The 16407-nt window shown below is 48.6% G+C and overlaps 1 protein-coding gene across 1 annotated transcript in view; it reads left to right on the top strand.

Annotated features, from left to right (window-relative positions):
• SLIT1 (slit guidance ligand 1) overlaps positions 1-16407 on the top strand; it is a 187583-nt gene that overhangs the window by 148747 nt on the left and 22429 nt on the right. Inside the window, exons 23-26 of the mRNA XM_016919024.4 lie at positions 2362-2433; positions 5216-5287; positions 6064-6135; positions 15488-15651. Coding sequence (XP_016774513.3) covers positions 2362-2433; positions 5216-5287; positions 6064-6135; positions 15488-15651 — 380 coding nt within the window. The remainder of the gene's footprint in view (positions 1-2361; positions 2434-5215; positions 5288-6063; positions 6136-15487; positions 15652-16407) is intronic.

Raw genomic sequence — 16407 nt, 5'->3', positions numbered from 1 at the left:
TTCTTCAGGCTACGCCTCTGCTTTTCTATTATTTCCACCTTTGACCCCTTCTACTCCATGAAAATATACAAAATAAGCCTCAGGATAATAAGTTCAGCTCCTTTTAGTTTTCTAGCCTACCTAGCTCCTCACTTCAATTGTCTTGAATCTGCTCCTTGGCCAGATTCTACCAAAAAGAAGTCCAGAGAACATTCCATCTTAGTGTGATTTGGAGCAGTCCCACTCCAAGTGCAATCTACGGGCCCACATCAGTCCCAGAACTGTTTGTAATTAGATATGGCGCTTACACCAGAATCTAAATCAATGTATTGCTTCCTTTGTTGAGAAAGTCTTGCTATGGAAACAATGTTCGCTAAACTAAGCTAGGTGTGGTGACCGGATCTTGGCCCAAGTTTCTTATTGTGCGTTGGTGAAATTTAATTCAAGGACTGGCTACTTTGGGCGGCTCTGGCTTACAGAATTTTGAAGCTCCAATTTATCTGTCTTTGCTTAATGACCTGGCCAATGTGTGTTGAATGTTCCAATGGGAGGGGTGGAGAAGGGATGGAGTAGTGTGATTCAGTGGCTGGTGTCAGAGTGCTTTGAGCCAGTGAAACTGCCTCTTGGGGGCTGAAGTACCACCACCTCCTCATCACAGGGGAGGACCACAAAGTGTGTTGAACATTCAGTAGAGCACTTAAATATATCTCCAAAGACAGTGGAATGATTTAGAATTAGATTAGAGAAACGTTCAGGAGGAGAAGATGAAGGCACGGCACATCGTTGCATTTTCTAAATGTTTCCTGAGCTGAGAGTGCATGAAGTGGGCAGATGTGAAGGCCCCGAAGTCATGGCCCCCTCTCCAGACTGTCATGGTTTAGGGAGGATGCAGGGGAGGGGAGGGAGCGCATAAAGTCGTGTGGGTGATAAGGGTTCCAACAGAGGTCTATGCTGATTAGGGCTGTGGCTCAAGGAGGATGTGATCAACTCAGGGAGGCGGCTTGCGGGGAGGGCATCTTGGAACACGAGCTGGAGTTCATTGGTGGGCAGAGGGAATAAGCTGTCTGGGGCCACAGAGTGTAGTCTGCTCAGAGAACTTCAAGAAGCCTAGTGAATCCTAAGCCTGGGAAGTCTTCGGAGCAGGGAGCAGAGGGAGGGAGGGGCAGGGGCTAGACCCAGGAGTGCCGACAGGTGGCCAGCTAGAGGGCCTGGAGTCCACATGCTAGGCACATGGGTGCCACTGTGGGGTTTCATCAGCTTTATGTCATAGAGAGATTGCTCTGGTGCCACCCTCATGGCAGATGGATCAAAAGGGGCAAAGCAGTGGGTGAGAGATGAGGTCAGAATCCCAGGCAGGAGCCAGAGAGAGAGGACGCTGGCTCAGGAGGAGGGCATGGTGCGAGAGGTGACCAGGGCCACCAGCCAGGGGCGGATCAGATGGGTAGGATGAGAGGGCAGATGTGTGGGCAGGCAGCATTATGGAGCTGGAGCCTGGGGGATGGGGCGTGGTAGGGAGAACAAGATGCGGGCGGAGTTTGAGTATCTGTGGGCATCAGGAGGAGGAGTTCATGAGAGGACAGGCTGGGGCCATGGGGAGGGGGGCACTGTCAGCACAGGGGCGTCCCCGAGGGCACCCAGATTGGACTAAACAGGGCACAGATGGGGTTTAGCAATCCCCATGCCTCTGGGCTGAGTACAAAGGAAGCTTCTACCAGAGACTGAGGAGGCACAGCCAAAGGCCCCCAAAGACAGTCGGGAGCGGAGGAAAGCGGGTGGCGGGAGTTTTGAGAAGAGGAGAAGAGCGGTCAGTTGTGTCAGATGCCACAGGTGACTCGGAGAGGCCATGGCAGCAACCTGGGCTTGTGGCCAGTGGACCGGCTTTGAATCTGGCTCTGCCTCCGACCAGCTGGTGACCCTTCAAGAGTCACGGATCCCTCTGAGACTCTGGGTCTTTGTCAAATGGGGCTGCCCTCTCCCTCATAGGACTGCCTCGTAGGGAGGGCTTCTGAACCAGCCCACCTAAGGTGCTGGCAGGAGAGAAAGGAGAGAGTGCTGGATCTGGTCAGGAGGCCACCAACACCCTGGTGGGAGTGTTCCCATGGTAAAAAGGGGCAGAGCCAGGCTCTGCTTTCAGAGGGATGGGGGTGAGGGTCAGGAAATGGAGGCACCAAGCCCTGGTACCTGAGGGAGTTGAGGGAGCAGCGCAGCACTGTAGCTAAGCAAGCGCTGAGACCCGAGGCTGTGCACCAGGGCTCCTCTCCACCCCTGGCCAACCTGGCTGGGGAATGGCCCTGGGCAGAGTGAGGGAGGGGAAGAAGCCCGTGAATGTGAGCCAGGGCTGAGTGAGTTCTTTCTAAACCATGATGCCTTTGCCTTTTCCAGGGACCTGAGCAACAACAAGATCAGTTCCTTAAGCAATTCCTCCTTCACCAACATGAGCCAGCTGACCACTCTGTGAGTCCCAGCAGGGCTGGGGTGGGGGGCCCCGGGGCCATGGCTGTGAGTCATTCCCTAGCCCCAGCCTGTGCTTTTTGCTCCCAGATCCCTTGCCTGCAGACGCCTTGCCCTCTGGAGAGGGTGCCGGGCCTGAGAGCCTAAAAGACTTTGAAAAAACATCTTTCATTGTGAAATACAACATATGGTATATATGGAAAATAATAATGCAAAAAGTAAATAGTGCAAAAAAATAAATATACAGTTTCACAAATAATCATAAAGCTAGCACACATGTAGATACCAAGTCAAAAATTAAGGACACTCGGCCAGGCGCAGTGGCTCACGCCTATAATCCCAGCACTTTGGGAGGCAGAGGCAGGTGAATCACTTGAGGTCAGGAATTCAAGACCACCCTGACCAACATGGTGAAACCCCATCTCTGCCAAAAATACAAAAATTAGTCGGGCTGGGTGGCGGGTGCCTGTAGTCCCACCTACTTGGGAGGCTGAGGCAGGAGAATCGCGTGAACCTGGGAGGTGGAGCTTGCAGTGAGCCAAGATCGTGCCATTGCACTCCAGCCTGGGTGATAGAGCGAGACTCTGTCTCAGAAAAAAAAAAAAAAATAGAACAGTGCTAGCACCTTGTCCCTTCCTGATCCTTATTGCTGTCTCCTCCCCTACCCCGAGGCAGCTGCTGTCCTGACTTTATGAGGATCACTTCTTTTATTTTCTTTACAGCATTACCATCTACATAAGCATTTCTAAATAATATAGTCTAATTTTGTCGATTTTCACTTTGTTCAAGTGGAATCATATGGGTGATAGTCTTTTGTATCTGGCTTCTCTTGCTTAGCATTGTCTATGAGATCCGTTCATGCCACCGTGGCAGCTGTGGTCTGTTCATTCTCATTGCTAGGTAATGTTCCTTTGGAGGAACAGGCCACACTTTCCTCATCTATTCTAGTCTTGATGGATATTGAGGTTGTTTCCAGTTTGGATTGTTGTGAGCGGTGACCCTCTGAACATTTTTTGTGGCCATATTCTAAGATATTTAAATGCTGGCTTTAATTATATTCCAAGCAATTGATCAGAACATATTACCAAGTGTCCCTTATATTTGCCTGGTGTGTAAAAGTATCTCATTCACCTTCCAACACCTCACTTTACAGATAGAACAGTAGAGCCAGTACCCAAAAAAGGAAGGGGCCCTGACCCAGCCATTCTCCAGGAGCTGAATGTGGGCCCAAGCCAAAATACAGAATAAAAAAATTAGTCAGGTGTGGTGGTGCACATCTGTGGTCCCAGCTACTTGGGGGGCTGAGGTGGGAAGATGGTTTGAGCCTGGGAGGCAGAGGTTGCAGCGAGCCAAGATCACGCCCCTGCACCCCATCCTGGGTGACAGAGCTAGACCTTGTCTCAAAAAAAAAAAAAGAAAGAAAAAGAGTGCTATTCTTGATAATCCCCTGCTCCTGCCTCTCCCAGCTCCGATACCCAGGCAACCACTGGCCTGCTTTCTGTCACTGTAGGTTAGTTTGCATTTTCTAGGGTTTTACATACAAATGGAGAAAGTCGTTTTTGCTTGGCTTCTGCGCCCAGCATGATTATTTTGAGCTTCACCCGTGGTGTGGTGTTGCATGTGCCGGTAGCTCTTTTTCATTGCTGAGCTGTGTTCCACTGTACAGGCGTGGATGTGCCACAGTTTGCTCATCCATTCATCTGCTGGGGGACACGGGGGCTGTTTCCAGCATGACGCTATTGCAAGTGTGATTTCCCTTGTTAATCTGCCTGTCTGCCCTGGATGGATTCAATTACTTGGAAGCATTTTGGGACAGTGGCTTAGCCTGTGGGCTCTGGAAACTGAAAGCTGTAATGAAAATCCCTTCTTAATAACTTTTTTTTTTTTTTTTTGAGATGGGGAGTCTCGCTCTGTCGCCCAGGCTGGAGTGCAGTGGCGCGATTTTGGCTCACTGCAACCTCTGCCTCCCAGATTCAAGTGATTCCCCTGCCTCAGCCTCTCGAGTAGCTGGGATTATAGGCGTCTACCACCATGCCTGGCTAATATTTGTATTTTTAGGAGAGACGGGGTTTTGCCATGTTGGTCAGGCTGTTCTCAAACTCCTGACCTCAGGTGATCCGCCCACCTCAGCTTCCCAAAGTGCTGGGATTACAGGAGTCAGCCACCGCATCCAGCCTTCTTAATGACTTAATAATGTGACCCTGGAGAAGTTTTTTCACCTCTCAAGGCCTCAGTCTCCTCATCTATAAGATGGGAATAGTGACGGCACCTTCCTCACTGTCACAGCTTTTCAATAGTAAATTATTGTAGATGACTTTGCCTGTCCTCCCTGGAAGTGGTCGGCTGAGACGGTGAGCTCCCTGCAGTCAGGTGTCACCTTCATAGGGAACTCGCCTACGCACCTTGCTGGGGCAGCCCCTTAGGGAATGTTCTCAATCATAACAACAGCAACTCTCCTTTGTTGAGGATTTATTGGAGCCAGGCATGATGCTAAGTGCTTCACCTGGATTTCGTCCCCAGGACAGCCCTGTGGAGTTGGCATTATTTTTGTCCCTATTTTACAGTCGGGGGAACTGATTGAGGCAGAAGGGATTAGGGGGCATGCCCAAGACCACCAGCTTCTTAGGGCACAGCCCAGCCCATGCACTTGCTGGCTGCTCTGCCTCCCCTCACAGAGCCCGAGGAGGCTGCTGGGTGAGAGGGACCTCCACGTCCTGGGCGGCGGCTGTGCCCACAGGGGCCAGGCGCTAACACAGTGCTCTTCCTCCGTCTCCTTCCTCCGCAGGATCCTCAGCTACAATGCCCTGCAGTGCATCCCGCCTTTGGCCTTCCAGGGACTCCGCTCCCTGCGCCTGCTGTAAGTCTCCTCACTCACCATCCTGCCAGAAAATCCACCCCACTGAGGGTCCTGCCACCCACCTGGTGGGCAGAAATGTTCCCATGTCTAGGGCCCACGCTGTGCCATGGTGGAGTCCAGAGTGCTGTCACTTAAGCCCCTGTGGATACTCTCATTCCCAAGAAGCTGGGGCATGCGTGGGAAATGATCTGAGAAATGGGGGTTGCTGTCACCCCCAAGATGAGTTTGTGGTGGTAGCGGGGGGACATCCAAAATAAGGTGGCCCTTCATTTGCATGTGAGACTTCTGTTCAGATTAAAGAATGTTTGTTTGCAAGAGACTTGTGAACCTCTTCTACAAGTTCTCACTGTGAGGTTTTTGCCCTGGGATCAAAGCCCTCAGTCCGTCCATTATGATGGCCTCAGTCAGCCCACCAGGGTCAAGGTGACATTCTCCCAGCCCTAACCTGTGGCTGGCCTTCTTAACTTCCTAAGAAGAAGCGCCTCCCCCTTAGGCCCCTCCACGAAAAGAGGGAGGGCTCTGGGTGCACGGGTCCTATTTGTAATATAAACACAGTATTTCAGTCTTCCGAAGGGCTTGGGGACAGGGCGGTCCGCCTGGAGGGTTTCTTCCCTGTGGCCAGCTGAGCTAGGGGCCATCTCCTTCAGGTCACTGACTGAGAGGCCTAGAGGGAAGGCACGGCCTGTCCCCTCTCTGCAGAGGGCTGGGCCTCTCCCTCCAGCAGGTCTCCCATCTCTGTCCCTGGATAAGGCACCAGCAGCCTCTTCTCTTCTCAGGTCTCTCCACGGCAATGACATCTCCACCCTCCAAGAGGGCATCTTTGCAGACGTGACCTCCCTGTCTCACCTGTGAGTACCCTAGCCCCTTTCTCTGGGCCTCTTTGGATTTCAACAGGACTTGGTTTCTGAGAAGACCCCACCTCCTGAGATTGTCAGAATTTGTTGCTTTTACTCTGAAATTAAGCTTGTGAACTTCCCATGTGCACCTTCTGGGACTCTTATATGTCCAGTGGTTCATCAGCCACAGCAATAGAGTAGAAGAACAGTTCCTCGCAAGCAGTAGTGAAGGTTGTCATGACCATTGATTGATTGCTGTGCACTTCGCCTGCCTCAGCTAATGTGCGCCTCACAGTTTTCCTACAGCATAGGTGCTGTGGTTCTCATCTTTCACACCTGGAAATGGATGGAGAAAAAGTGGGATGCTTGCCCGAAGCTGCACAGCTGCAGGGTGGTGAGGTTTCTGACTCCTAGGCCAGTGCTCTTAAGCGCTCCACTAGTACTGTGCCTCCAACTTCACACAGTGCAGGATAAGCTCTGGAAATTTACTGCCTCCAATAGGTGCTGTAATTCAATGTAGAACTACTTCCAAAACCATTTAGCTAGCAGTGCTATGAGAATTCCTTAAAAGCAGTGGGCTTGATTCCTCAAAAATCTCAACATAGGATTACTGTATAACCCAGCAATCCACTCTAAGAGGTATATCCAAAAGAATGGAAAGCAGGGACTCAAACAGATGTGTGTACACCAATGCTCACTGCAGGATTTTATGCAATAACCCCGAACTGGAAACAGCCTATGTCCACAGATGATAAACAAAACGTACTACACACATACAATGGGGTATTGACCATAAAAATGATGAAGTTCCGATGTGTGCTATGACATGGATGAATCTTGAAGGCATTATGTTAGGTGAAATAAGCCAGACACAAGAGGACGAATATTGTATGATTCAGTATATATGAGGTACCTAGAACAGTCAAATTCATAGAGACAAAAAGTAGAATGGTGAATGCCAGGAGCTGGAGGCAGGGGCCATGGGGAGTTGGTGTTTAATGAGCACAGAGTTCTTTTGGGGTGATGAAAATGTTTTGGAAATAGGTAGTGGTGATATTGTACAACACTGTGAATCCAATCAATGTGACTGAATTGTACACTTAAAATGTTGAAAGTGGCAAATTTCATGTGATATATATATTTTGCCATATAAAAAACAAATGAAATCAAAAAGCACTGGGCTGTGACAGGGCCATCCTAATTCTGGAGGTTGGGCTGGGCACTGAGCAGGCACATTCTCTCCTGGCATCTCTTGGCATTACTGGCTGAGGCAGGATAGGAGAACTGTGGCCACGTGGACTCTGCCTGGCACCTCAGGTGCAACTGTCTCCTTTTGCTGTCAGCCCCATCCTCAAGCCCTAAAAGGGCCTGGTGGGCAGGCATACCCAGGTTGGAGAGCCTTTTGGGGCCCCGAGCCACTCTTCTTGAAGTTCATTCACTCATCAGTCTCGCTAGATTTTCTCTAAGACTCACCTTTTCTACATTTTAAACTCTAAAACCAGAGTGTATATTTAATATGGTAATGTTCCCCACCCTTCAGAAAGCATGTTAAATCAGCGGTGCATCAAACAATCTTAGACTTCAGGAGATAAAATAGTAACAGGTGTTGCTCTTTGAGGGTCTGCCTGAGTCAAATACTATACTCTGTGCCTCATCTACAAGGTCTTGATTACTCCATGATTGAACCGGGAAGTGCGTTTTATGTTATGAGCCAGCTCCACATGATTGGCAGGAACTGTCTTGAGGACCGCACTGAAGATTCCAGGGCTGGACCTGGACTCAGTGGGAGGGGTGCTGTGATAGATTTGTAATTTCTGCCATGGAAGTGGGAAGGGTAAGGGGCTCTGCCTCAGGTGGTAGGATTTGATTTATTATTTCCATTTTACAGTCCGAGGTTCTAAAAATTTAGGCAGCTTCCCTAGGATTTGAATTTAGGTGTGTCTGATTCCAAAGCTCGCTATTTATTCTTTACTCTATTGCCTTAATAAATACATCCTGGGTAACCAGAGTGACTCTAGTGCTGAAGAATTTACTAACACAAGGTTTCTGCCCACTGTGACCATTTGGGATCTTATAAAGAGAATTCAAAGGAAGCAGTGACTAACTCTGGGCAAGTCCAAGGGGCTTCACAGAGGAGGTACCATTTATGCTGTCATTGGAAAGGAACTAGGAGTTGGCCAGTTGGAGAAAGTGAGGAAGGGAATTCTAGGAAGAGGGAACAGCATGTGCAAAGGCATGAACATGAAAAAATGGGATGTTCAAGGATGCTGCGTTGTCCAGCATAGGATAAAGGGTGTTTGGTTGGGGAAGGAATGTGGGGTGGGAGGAGATTAATCTGGAAAGGGACATTGGAATTCTGTTGTGAAGGACCATTTGTGCCTGCTAGGGAGTTTGCACTTCATTGTGTAAAGAAAGGGAATTGTGGGGAATTGAGTTTCAGGAAACTCCTGGAAAGCCCATGGTGACATACAGAGGGTGAGTGGGGTGGGAGGAGGCAGGAGTGAGCCCTGCTGGAGGTGGTGCCTCTGGACATAGGCCAGGTTGGGACAGTGTTGTTTATTGTTCCTACTGACTTGAATTCACAGGGGCTTGTTTCCATCTGTGTTGGGTAATTTTTAGTTGCATGCTCATTTTTGCTGACATGTCTTTAGGAACTCTGAAGAGCTAAGTTGGAGATGCTCCTCTCCAGAGTGCATTTGTGCTTGTCGCTGCTGGGCACCAAGGGCTGCTGCTACCCTGGGACCACATAGCTTTTGTTGCATACACCTGGGCATAGCCGAGTGTCCACTTTCACTGTCCACCTTAGCCTCTTCAGCATCTAGTCTACATTTTACACCTTTGCATTCCCCCCCCGCTTAATGTATCTCTTCTACTCGGGGTTCAACTGTGCAGATGTGCAGTTGGCTACCTTTTCTCCTTCCTCATGAGAACCAAATAACACCCGAGTACATCTTGTCTCCAGCTCAAAATCTAGAGGTTTTGTTTTTCAAATGAGAGGTGAACAAACAACATATGTTTTAAGCAAACCAAAAAAACCAAAGCTGCAAAAACAAATTTTGAGCCTATACCCATCTATAAATTAAGACTTTCTTTAGGACAACAGTGATATCAGGCCAGAAGCCAGATCTAGTTTATAAGAAATAAACCGATAAGTAAAGATCAGGTTAGCAGTACTTGTAGAAAATGGCATCAGTTTTACTGATTAGATGTGTTTATTAATTGCACCTAAGCTTAATTTCTCTACGAAACAGCATCTGTGTGAAAGAAACCTTCAGTTGTTATCAAGAAAGCTTGTGGATAAATTCTGCCCTTTATACCCAGGGTTTAAGATGGAAACAGGCAGCAGTCTGGAAGATGTGTGTGTACTTATATTCATGTGTTTGCACATATGCACATGCAGTATTGATGGGATATATGTCATGTACACACATACAGTGGTTGTCGCCTCTGTGCTTAAGACCTGCAACTCTTCCAGAAAGAATATTGAGCACTTATAAGGAATTGAAGAACGGTAAAAGGATGACATAGACCCACTACATTCACTCTGGGCTTCGTGAAAGCTGTATGCAATTTGAAGGGAGGCCCTCGCACACGGCTCTATGACAAGTGACAATCGAGGGTTAGCCAGGAGTTACCATCCAGTGTTCCTGGTTCCCGAAGGTGCTGATGTTACTGAGAAGCCCTGCTCCTGATCTGACTCTGGCCAGGGCCTCTCCTGTCCACTCGCAGTGTGGAGGAGGGGTGTGTGGAAGAGGGGAAGTCTTCCTATTTAAAACCCTTGAACTCTAGACTAATCAGGACTTGGGGCTTCAGGTTCTTGTTCTGCCATCAACTTGCAATGAGCTTTCAGACAATTTATTCTTCTCTTGAGGCCTCTTTTCTTACCTACACAAAGATGATTTCTAAGGTCTCACATGGTTCACACATGCTGTAATGATTGTGAGCACTCTTTACTGTGCTGGACTTCAATACCCTGCACAATCCTCTGCTGCTATTTACTTTGCAGTTAACTCATCTTCCATTCAGCCAGCCAGCTATCAGCAAATATCTACTATGCACCAGGTCCCGGGCTAGGGTTCCCCAATGTCTGTCTTCATTGCTATAATCTGGCATTTTGTTGCCTCTCATTTGCTGTAGGCTGGAAAGCTAGATGTCCAAATTCATTAAGAATTTGGCATGAAAGGAAATATGGAAGGATTAAGTAAATTATGGCATGCCCATATGACAGAATAGCAAGTACTTAATAATGATGATAAAGACAACACATTTATTTATTTATTTATTTATTTATTTATTTACAGACGGAGTTTCGCTCTTATCGCCCAGGCTGGAGTGCAGTGGTGAGATCTCAGCTCACTGCAACCTCCGCCTCCTGGGTTCAACCAATTCTCCTGCCTCAGCCTCCTGAGTAGCTGGGATTATAGGCACCTGCCACTATGCCTGGCTAAGTTTTGTATTTTTAGTAGAGATGGGGTTTCACCATGTTGGCCAGGCTGGTCTCAAACTCCTGACCTCAGGTGATCCACCCGCCTCAGCCTCCCAAAGTGTTGAGATTACAGGCATAAGCCACCGTGCCCGGCCAACACTATACCTTATTATTTGATGAAAACCTAGAATAAAGTAGACTGTACACTCTGATGTACAAACATATACACAGGAAATGGAAGGGAATACACTAAAATCAAATCAGTTGCATTTATGGGATGATAGGTGGTTCTTTTCTTTTTGAATTTCCTTTGCACTGAGATGTTGTGCTTTTCTCATGCTTTTAGACAGGCATTCATTCATTCACCAGACATTGACTGGTGCCTGCTAGTGCCTGACACAGCTGGGGATTTGGTGGTTTCTGCCCTCAAATGCAGCAGGAGACAGTGATGCGCACAGATAGATCGCCTAGGAGTGGGATGGATGGTTCTGTGACTTGTAAGACAGCCAGGGGGGGCTATTTCAGTCCAGGTTACGCAAATAGGAGCTGGGTAGGGCCTTGGCATGAACAGATCAAATAGCTACTGTTTCAACTATTTCCATATTATGCCAGAGATCAACAACACAGGGTTATTTTTACTTTGGCTGGGGTATAAACCTGAATCCACAGTCCTTTTGGATTGGCGTGGCCTGGCTGCGGTGTCTGCCTCCCCAACCCCTGACCACCAAATACATCTCAGTCGGGACTTGGCTCTGCACTCCCCACTGAGTTCACAGGAGTTTTCGTCAGGAGAAATAGTCCCCAGATGAATGCAAACTACAAGTACTACCGAAGAGAGGGCAAGGCAGTCCTCAGCCCCGAAAATCCAGCCTTTGGATAAATGAAAGCTTGTAATGTTGAATTCAGGTGTGGCTCAGAGTCTATTCAGTATAGAAACAAGGAAAAGCAAGTGTGGGCCAATCCAGAATTTATATTTTTGAATAGCTTTAGACATGACTTTGTACCCATATTTTTTGTTGTTGTCGTTTTTTGTTTTTTTGTTTTTGTTTTTTGAGACGGCTGGAGTGGCATGAGCCACAAGTTGCCCAGGCTGGAGTTCAGTGGTCCGATCTCAGCTCACTGCAACCTCTGCCTCCTGGGTTCAAGCGATGCTCCTGCCTCAGCCTCCTGAGTGGAGTAGCTGGGATTACAGGCGCCTGTCACCATGCCCAACTAATTTTTGTATTTTTAATAGAGACAAGGTTTTACCATGTTGGCCAGGCTGGTCTTGAACTCCTGACCTCAGGTGATCTGCCTGCCTCAGCCTCCCAAAGTGCTGGGACTACAGGCGTGAGCCATCGCTCCTGGCCTGCACCCATATTTTTTTTATGATGGAGAGAGGGGAAGGAGCACTTACATCTCAGGTGTCACTTTGCTGACATTTATGGAGGGACCATAAGCCACGCCGTGGGCCCTCTCATTCACAGGGCCTCAGATTTCATCTTTTTGGCATTTTTCTCTAAATGAGCTATAGGACTGAAATAAGGCATTCCCAATCATCTTTCAACTTGTGGCTCATTGCCAGGCCACACTCCTTATCATGTGCTATAAAAAATACTTTGAAATACATTGTGTATTTATCTTTTGAACAACATACTTATGTGACATCACACTTTTTGTTAGTATAAAAATACTAATCTGGTGAGTGTAAACATTTTAAATATACCACCATTTTAAAATTCCTGTTATCTTAAAAAGTCTTTGTTTTTCTAAACACACTGGAACTTCAGAAAAAAATCACCCATCCCGTTGGCCAGGATGGATGCTGTCAGCAAATAAGGAAAGAAAAAAATGAAACACATGCCGAGGTTGAAACTGCTCTCTTTTCTGAGCTGTGTTGTTCCCTCGGCACCTCTTTTAGGTCATGCGTGCTTGTCTGTCTTCTCCCTCTAGGTTGCAGGCTCTTTATTGAAACATGAAGTGACCCCCAGATATATTAAGGGAGCCACTCAAGGTCGCCCAGGCACGGGGCAGCTGCGTGGGGGCCGGAGTCCAGGTCTTGTTCAGCCTGCTTTATAAGATTGTGAATCATCAGCTGAGCTATTTTGGGGAATTCCTGTTCAGAGCCACTGCTGCTTTAATCAGGTTGTACAGGTCTCAAGGGGAACTGCTTCCTCTGTCCTGCCCAGAAACAGGTAGAAAATGGCAAGGCATCCATTGGTTATTTAGTAAATGTGCCCATTCTCATTCACGTTATTTAGCCTTGTATTTTCAAAATAATGTTGATATCAATGAACTTTAGGCATAAGGCATTCATATTTGCTGAGTCAGAGAACTCTGGCCCACTTTTCCTTCCCTCGCTCCCTCCCTCCCTCCCTCCCTTCTTCCTTCCTCTCTCTCTTTCTTTTCTTTTTTCTTTTCCCACTGAGTTTCAGTCTTGTCGCCCAGGCTGGAGTGCCATAGCATGATCTCAGCTCACTGCAACCTCCCCTTCCCGGGTTAAGTGATTCTCCTGCCTCAGCCTTCCGAGTAGCTGGGACTACAGGCATGTGCCACCACACCCGGCTAATTTTTGTACTTTTAGTAGAGATGGGGTTTCACCATTTTGGCCAGGCTGGTCTCGAACTCCTGACCTGAGGTGATCTGCCTGCCTCGGCCTCCCACAGTGCTGCAATTACAGGAATGAGCTACCTCACCCGGCCGGAATTCTGGCTCTTTCTTACCCTAAAATCCATGTCTTGTCCATCTCTAAGTCTCTCATGTGGTTTAGTGGAGAGATTCTGAGCTTGCCCATCAGATTGGTAAGAAACAAAGGGGTTGGCAGTATGTTGGTGCAGGCGTGAGAGCAGGCCCAGCCTTGTACTGATGGCCAGTGTAAGTGGATACAACCTTTGCAGTTGGGGGCGGGCTATTAGCATATTACACGTGCTTCCTCTGACCCCCAAATCCTACTTCTAGGCATCTGTTCTAGAGAAATTCTCACACCACACAAAAAGGAGCCAGGCGCAGTGGCTCAAACCTGTAATCTCAGCACTTTTGGAGGCTGAGGTGGACGGATCACTTGAGGCCAGGAGTTTGAGACCAGCCTGGCCAACTTGGCGACACCTCCATCTCTACCAAAAATACAAAAAAAAAAAAAAAAAAAATATTAGGTGGGCGTGGTAGTGCACGCTGTAATCCCAGCTACTCAGGAGGCTAAGGTACAAGAATCACTGGAACCTGGGAAGCAGAGGTTGCGGTGAACTGAGATCGTACCACTGCACTGCAGCCTGGGCCACAGAGTGAGACCCTGTCTCATAAAAAAAAAAAAAAAAAAGAGGCACGTATGAGTATTCACTGCCATTGGAAAGAACCAGAATGTCCAGCAACAGGGACGCTGTCCACTGTGCCATGGGATATCCACTCTGGGATATTGCGGAACAGTTGGACACAATGAGATAGATGCTTATATGCTGACCAGGAAGATTCCCAAGACGTGCTGTTTAGTGACAAGGAGCAAGCTGCTCAGTAGTGATGTGATTTGTAAGGAGGAACCACGTGTGTACGTGTGGGAAAGGCCTGGAAGGCTACACGCCTGAGCATGGTGACCCTGTGACTGTGTGCCCCTTTGTGGAGGGCAGTGACAGTGGGGTGTAGACTTTTGTTTTTCGTAATGTGAATGTATCACAATTTATATAACCACTCCCCATTGATGAACATGGGGTTTCCAGTCTTTCCATTACAAATAGGCCCATTGCACAGATGTCTTTATGTGTGCCTACAGGTAAACGCCCAGAAACAATGGCTGGATCAGAAGGCAATTGCATAAGTCATATGACAAGTGTCACACAATTCCCCTCCACAGGTGCTCTACTATTTTGCACGCTCATCAGTAACACAGGAATGTGCCTTCAAAAAAATTGAGGTGAAATTCACATAATACCAAATTAACCATTTTTTTAAAAGTGTGCAACTCGGTGGCATTTAATCATTCACAGTGTTGTGCAGGGCAGACACTTGCTTTGTCTGCAATGCTTGAAAGTGGCTGACAATGAGAATGCATTCATGTGTTCTGTTTAATTAAAAATGCAAAGAAAAATAAAAGAGCATGGGCTTCGGAGGCAGACAGCGGCACATCTGGATCCAGGGGCTGCCCTTCGCTAGTTGTGTGACCCCAGGGAAATTACTTATTCCATGGGAGGCTCGGTGCCCACATCTTTGAGATGGAGAGGAGAAAACTTGCACAGTGGGGCTGATGAGATGATTCGGTGCCCAAACACAGGAAAAGCAGCTGTCTCATTGCAGCAGTCGATGTGGGTTGCTTTCTCCCCATGCACACTGGAGGCAGTGCATTCGTAGGCTCTGGCCCCAACAGCATGGCCCCAACAGCTTCCCATTTCTCTGTGTGATCTTAGGCAAATTCCTCAGCCTTTTTGAGCCTCGGTTTCTGCACATGTAAAATGAGAATAGTAGCGTGTGGTGATGACTAAGTGAGACAATGCATATGCAGTGCTTAAAACAGCACTGGCAGCCAGGCACGGTGGCTCACGCCTGTAATCCCAGCACTTTGGGAGGCTGAGGTGAGTGGATAACCTGAGTTTAGGAGTTCGAGACCAGCCTGATCAATATGGTGAAACCCCGTCTCTACTAAAAATACAAAAATTAGCTGTGCATGGCGGTGTGTGTCTGTAATCCCAGATACTTGGGAGTATGAGACAGGAGAATTGCTTAAACCTGGGAGGCAGAGGTTGCAGTGAGCTGATATTACGCCACTGCACTCCAGCCTGGGCGACAGAGCGACACTCCATCTCAAAAAAAGAAAAAAAAAAAAAAAAGCAGCACTGACTATACAGTAAATGCTCATGAAATGGAGGCTAAGATTTTTGCCAGCCCCTGGTGCAGTGCCTGGGACTCTAGGTTCCCAGTGGGCGAGGGACCCCATGAAGCTGTAATGCCTGCTTCTCTCTGCTTTCTGCTCAGGGCCATTGGTGCCAACCCCCTATACTGTGACTGCCACCTCCGCTGGCTGTCCAGCTGGGTGAAGACTGGCTACAAGGAACCGGGCATTGCTCGCTGTGCTGGGCCCCAGGACATGGAGGGCAAGCTGCTCCTCACCACGCCTGCCAAGAAGTTTGAATGCCAAGGTGAGCCTAGGAGCACGGCCTCCTGCTGCTGGGGGCTCACAGAACTTGCCCAACACTGCAGGGCCTTCCTAACATGCCTGTGTCCCTGTGGTGACCGCTGGGCGGGGGGTCAGGGGACAGGAACAAGGCACCTGCGGCTTGATGGCTGCCTTCCAATCCTGACATATCATGGACAAAAAGAGCCAGGCAGAAAAATCCCAGGCCGTCAGGGCCGTAATCCCTCCCTGTGGTTACATAAGGAAAATAAAAATAGCAGCAGTGTTTCTGGAAGCTCCAAGCCTCGCAGCAGAGCATGCGCTCAGACCTCCCTTTGGTAGGAATTGTGTTCAGCAGTTAACTTAGACCTCTCTCAGTCCCTGGTGGAGCAGGGGACCCAGCAGCCACTCTCCCGACATTTACAGAAATACAGAGCTGGAGTGTCACTGGAGGCTGGTTCCGGCTTTGCCCCTGGACCCTCCACTATGGGCATTTGTAAATACTCATTCAGGGATTGAGTGACTGACAGCTCAAGCTCCAGAAGCCCTGCTGAGCACAGACAGGTGGCTGAGTGGCCGCCGGGGCCGGGCTTTATGTGCAGGGGTACAGCGGGGGGAGGACACTGGAGGCCGTGGAGCACGGCTCCTGCCCTCTGCAAGCTCAGAGGCCACCATCGGAAATGAAGCTGACAGCTGTAGGTTAATGAGGAGGCCCTGGGCCACCCTGCGTGCAGGATGCTGTCACAGCCGTAACGGCTCCGGGGGGCCTGATCTGCGGCTT

The sequence above is a fragment of the Pan troglodytes genome, chromosome 8, assembly GCF_028858775.2.
Source record: "Pan troglodytes isolate AG18354 chromosome 8, NHGRI_mPanTro3-v2.0_pri, whole genome shotgun sequence".
In the NCBI taxonomy this organism is placed as follows: Eukaryota; Metazoa; Chordata; class Mammalia; order Primates; family Hominidae; genus Pan; species Pan troglodytes.
The sequence above is the reverse complement of the archived record's forward strand: the minus strand, read 5'-3'. Positions and strand labels throughout refer to the sequence as shown.